General features: G+C 39.3%; 1 protein-coding gene across 1 annotated transcript; it reads right to left on the minus strand.

The window, feature by feature from the left end:
• Positions 1-235: 235 nt before the first annotated feature.
• LOC113151800 (E3 ubiquitin-protein ligase Mdm2-like) lies at positions 236-3681 on the minus strand. Its single transcript, XM_026344724.1, has 9 exons — positions 3617-3681; positions 3461-3535; positions 3073-3206; positions 2838-2887; positions 2388-2446; positions 2001-2076; positions 1743-1924; positions 1531-1656; positions 236-852 (listed from the first exon to the last, which is right to left on the minus strand). The coding sequence occupies exons 1-9, from the start codon at positions 3665-3667 to the stop codon at positions 391-393; spliced, it is 1215 nt and encodes a 404-aa protein (XP_026200509.1). The 5' UTR covers positions 3668-3681; the 3' UTR covers positions 236-390.
• Between the last annotated feature and the right edge of the window lie 1338 nt (positions 3682-5019).

Raw genomic sequence — 5019 nt, forward strand, 5'->3', positions numbered from 1 at the left:
AATTAGCTACTTTTACAAGTTATTGACGAGGTTTCTTTAACATATCTAAGAACTGCTAACAAACTATTATTATAAAACACTGTTGTTTATTTTATTAACTGTTTGGTCTATTATAAGAAAAAACCTTTATTAGTCCCACAATATTACTAGACAAAATGAGTACAGAGATTAAATGACAGAGCTAACGTGCTGCTAGTTTTAGCCTTTTTAATTCGATTTCTTTGGGAGGGAACTGGACAATAAAAATATAACTTTAACTTTAAAATAAAGAGCAGCAGAGATGAAGAAAATTAAAAAGTGCGAACATGTGCCTATGAACAAAAGCAGTACAGTGAAACTGAACTTTAACTTGGTAATTAAATGTAGGATTATGTCAAAATGTGATGCTTTTCAGCACAGGTAAGTGAGGATGACACACTGGATGGGCAGCCTGCAGGCTGGACACAACTTGTTCCTTTTCTTCAGCTTCCTGGCACAGACGTAGCAGGAGATAAGGTGTCCAGTTCGTCCGTGGACGATGCAGCCGTTCTTCGGCCGGGACTGACAAATGAGACAGGGGTCAAGGCACAATTCTGGCAGCCGCCACTCCTCAGACACACTGTGCTCCAGCTCGGGGACAAAAACGGGAGGAGCAGAAGCTGGGGATGATGGGAGAAGCTCCTGCGAATCGATGGAGGAAGAAGAAGAGGAGGAGGGCTGGGAGTCAGAAGTCAAGAGCTTGTCCTGAGAGGAGGCGGATGAGAGGAGATCCTGGAAGTTTGAAGCGGAGGAAGTGGAGTAGGACAGATACCGTGACAGGGGAGGAGGAGTTTTTACTCTCTTGCCATCTGGAACATCAATTCCTTCATTTTCCTCAACGTCAGAACATTTAGACACAAAAACAGTTTGGTCATTAGTATGAAGTGACAAGACAATTAACTCTTAACAGTAAAATGAAAAGCATTAATTTAAATTTTTACAGTTAAAGGATAACTTCAGTCATATTTTATATATGTATTTTTAACAATCTACCATACAGACGCTAAAAGCAACTCTACTCGCTCGTGACTGCCGTCGCCAATCCGTTTTTATCTGTGCCTCAGACCTCGGTGGTAAAACATCACTTTATTGGGTAATTTGTTTCTTGATTTCCCAATGCCAAGTTGAGAATTTTTGAGATTTCTGCACAGGTGAATAAAATAATCCAGATTGCAGTTTGCCTGTCATTACAGCCAAGTAGAGGTAATATATTTTGCAGTGTCTGTACAGTGATTGTTGAAAATGCAACTGATCTAGAAAATGACAGAAGTTATCATATAATTAGTTGTATTGACATTTATGTGATACTCACTACTTCATCATAGAAATCAAGTTTATACTTTAATACTCAGCTTTTTTGTTAGAGCAGAAAATTATTTTAACTTTCAAAAAGTTAGCAAATATGGACAAAAATTGCTTAGTCAAAACATAATCTTTTGATGAATTTGATGATAACAGACCAGAAGTATCACCACACTTGTCCTTCAGGAATTAAGCAGTGGAGAAGTTTACCTGATCGTCTGCAGACAGCAAGGCATCATCTTCATTGTAGTCATCTGAGTCGATGGACTCAACCTCAAATTCAACACTGAAGTTGTCACTGTCCGAGGCTGCAACAGTGACCTCTGACATTGAAGACTAAACACAGATACAGTCAAGGTTATAAACAAATATATTTTAAATAATAAAATCAAACTGATGTGTTTGTTTGTGAACAAACTCACAGTGCTGTGCGACTCTGATGATTGGCTGTTGTGTCTGTCATGGACGCTTCCTAGGCCACCAATCACACACCAGGACAGCCTGTCATCAAATGTCAGGGAGTAGCTGTCAGATCTCCTCCTCTTCTTCCCTCCTTCTTCCTCCTCTTCTTCATTTTCATCATCCTCCACAGTGTTTGAGGGTCCTGAGAAGATGGATGGGTGGAGCATTTTATTCATTTATGAGCTGTATTGTAGCAGTACCTAAGGAGAGAAACTGACCCGGGTCACTGCTCCTCCACCACCACCTCCATCTCCTCCTGTCTGGGGACGAAGAGCACCTTTCAGAATCTGCCTCCTAAAAAAAAAAAAAAAAAAGAAAAAGAAAAGAAAGTGCAGTTGGATTTGAATGTCAAATTCATTCATGAGCACTGTAGGTCACCATGTGATATAATTAACATTCCCTTGTACTACGATACCTGCAGTTGGCTGTTCACTGTTTTTCAACATGTTGCTTTGCCAGGTTTTTCAGTGGACAAGTCAAACTCAAACTCAAAAAACTGTATTATGAAGTCCAAACACTACAGCATTGATTAATAAGCTCCTAAAAACATTGCACTGAGACATAAATGTCCATCTGTATTATAACCGTGTGTGTGCACTCATTACCTCTGTCACCCTGTCTGTTTGAATGTTACTTTGGGGTTCATCCAAGCTTGGTGATGACTCTAAAAAGAAGAGAAAGAAGAAGAAAAAGTGAGTTTAGTTTTGTGAGAATTAGAACAGACCAGAAGTGAGGTGCAAAGCTGGGCAATTCATCTATATTGCAACTTTACTTCTTTACCAGTCACTAAATATTTTCACAGCGGTTAAACCTAGAACCAACTCAACCTTGGAGCCTTAAAGGAGAGGGATGTGAAACAGAGCAGAAGTGTTCCCATCTACTCTACATGTGTCAGAAACATTATACCAAGTATAACTGAGAACGCTGCTGTGAGTAAAGCAAATCTTGGGCACAACTATATTTGATAATACACCTAAAAACTACATTGTGTTCACTGTGATACAAATTTCAGGTTAAGTTGACCAGTCCAAACTAACTAAAAGGAAAAATCTGACCTTGGCTCTTCACAGCCACCAGATTCTTGGTGATCATTGCAAACAGAACTCTGAAAGATAAACAACAGTGTTTTAGTTACCTTTTTAAAATTTGCACTAGGCACAATTTCTCCTTTATGTCCAACCTTTAAAGCTGCTTTTCATTACTGACTGAACTCTATTCGGCCTAAGAAACTGTAATTTGATGCTGTTATAACAGTTCAGAACCACACAAACATTGACAATCTTGTCTCACCCTGGCTCTTTAACAGAAAAGCTGTCGATTCCTAACACCTGCCCCAGTGCATCCTGGGCGCAGTGGACGATGTGCTGCTGCTTCTGGTCATACAGTTGCTTCTTCATAATGTACTGACCCAGGTAAAACATCAACTGCAAGAGGGAACACCCCAGATGCATCAAGGGAATATTCAATCAATCAATCAATAATCAATTAAGCATTTATTGTCATGAAAATAAAGGAAACTCTTTGAATGAGAAGGTGTGTCCAAACTTTTGGTCTGTACTGTATATATACACATACATACATATATATATATATACATATATATATACACACATATATATAAAAAACTGCTTTTCATCAGTTTAACATCAAACCACTGAGTCACCCAAATATGCCATACCTCCTTCATAGTGAAAATATCTTTAGTGGCTCCTGCATGTTGCAACAAAGAATGGAACTCTGCCTTTGGTCTGATCTAAACACATACAAACAGGATAAGGTTAAATAACAGTTGGTTAACAGGTGACAACCAGCAAAATATGTCAACTGCTCTCACCAGTTTGTTGTCATCAGAGGTGTCGGCGCTGAGCTCCCTGTGAGATGACATGTTGAAGCCGATGGTTTCTGCACACAAACACACAGGAAGACTGTTACACATCATATGGATTATTCAATAAATCAATGCATAACTGAAATACTAAATAACAGTAAAGACACACACAATATTACCAAATAAATGATCTCATTAAGGGACCTCCTGATGCACAACTATGAACATTCTGAGCTCTGCACATGTATATTTGAAAAATCTGAGATCAGTCAAATTATATTAACCTTTTCGTGAAGAACTGAAAATAATAACAAATCAGTTCTTGCCAGTGGTTCTTGGATGAGGTTCATTGATGTGACTTGCAGCAATATTTTTACTTTGACTCAACTGCTGATTTGCCTGGAAGAGCGTCTACACTATCTTGAACTGTAAAAATGGCCTTTCATATACCATAATTGGTACCGTGCAAACATATCTCACAAACTTCCCTCTTAGCCCTCATGTCTGTGTTTCCTGCTGGCTCACCCTTTTAGTTAGGCTGTCATAGTTAGTCCTGCCGGAGTCCCTGATGAAATCTGAAGTCAAGTCACTAAGTCACTTTAAATTCAAGTTCTACATTGTGTTTTGTTAGTTATTACTGTCTATACTGTGTGTTATTCTTATACTGTGTCTCGTGTATTGTTGTGTAGATTATGTTACTCAATTTTCAAATGTTTTTGTGTGTAATGGCTGCTGCAACACCAAAATTTCCCCTTGGGGATCAATAAAGTATCTATCTTACTATCTATCTATCTATCTATCTATCTATGCATCCATCCATCTACACTAAATATACATTCACCTCAAGCTTTGTCTGTGATCATAACTAACTGTTATCTCTCCTCTTCTGCTCTCCCCTCTCCTCTTCTTCTCTTGTTCCCTCTCCCTCTTTTTCTCTCCTTGTCTCTTTGTGGAGCTACATGTCGTTCCACCCTCTGACCTCTGGACCTGTCTGACTCGTCCTGGTGCCCAACTTCTGATCTGAAATCTGGTCACTTGGATGCCCCCGTGTGGTCTCTGTGGGACACGTGTGGTGACCAAGGTTGGTTCCACTCTACCATGAAGTTGGCCCTGGCCTCAACGGATGTCGGCAGCTGTTTCTCTGAGGTCTTGACTCAACGCTCAATAGTTCAGGACTGGTATTTTCTACAAGTCTACCAGAGCCTCCAATAATTAACTGGCCTCCACAATAACTTAAAGACATTAACTGTTATGAGGATGGGTTCCCTGTTGAGTCTGGTTTGTCTCTTTTTTTTAAAAATATGTCAAATATTAGCACTTAATCATATGCACAAAGCTTTCAGTTACTAATCAGATAAGAGAAAGTGTTTCTCATGGTTAAGTCAGCAGCAGTGAGTTGCATGTTCAAC

Source organism: Anabas testudineus, unplaced genomic scaffold (assembly GCF_900324465.2).
Source record: "Anabas testudineus unplaced genomic scaffold, fAnaTes1.2 Contig136arrow_ctg1, whole genome shotgun sequence".
Lineage (NCBI taxonomy): Eukaryota > Metazoa > Chordata > Actinopteri > Anabantiformes > Anabantidae > Anabas > Anabas testudineus.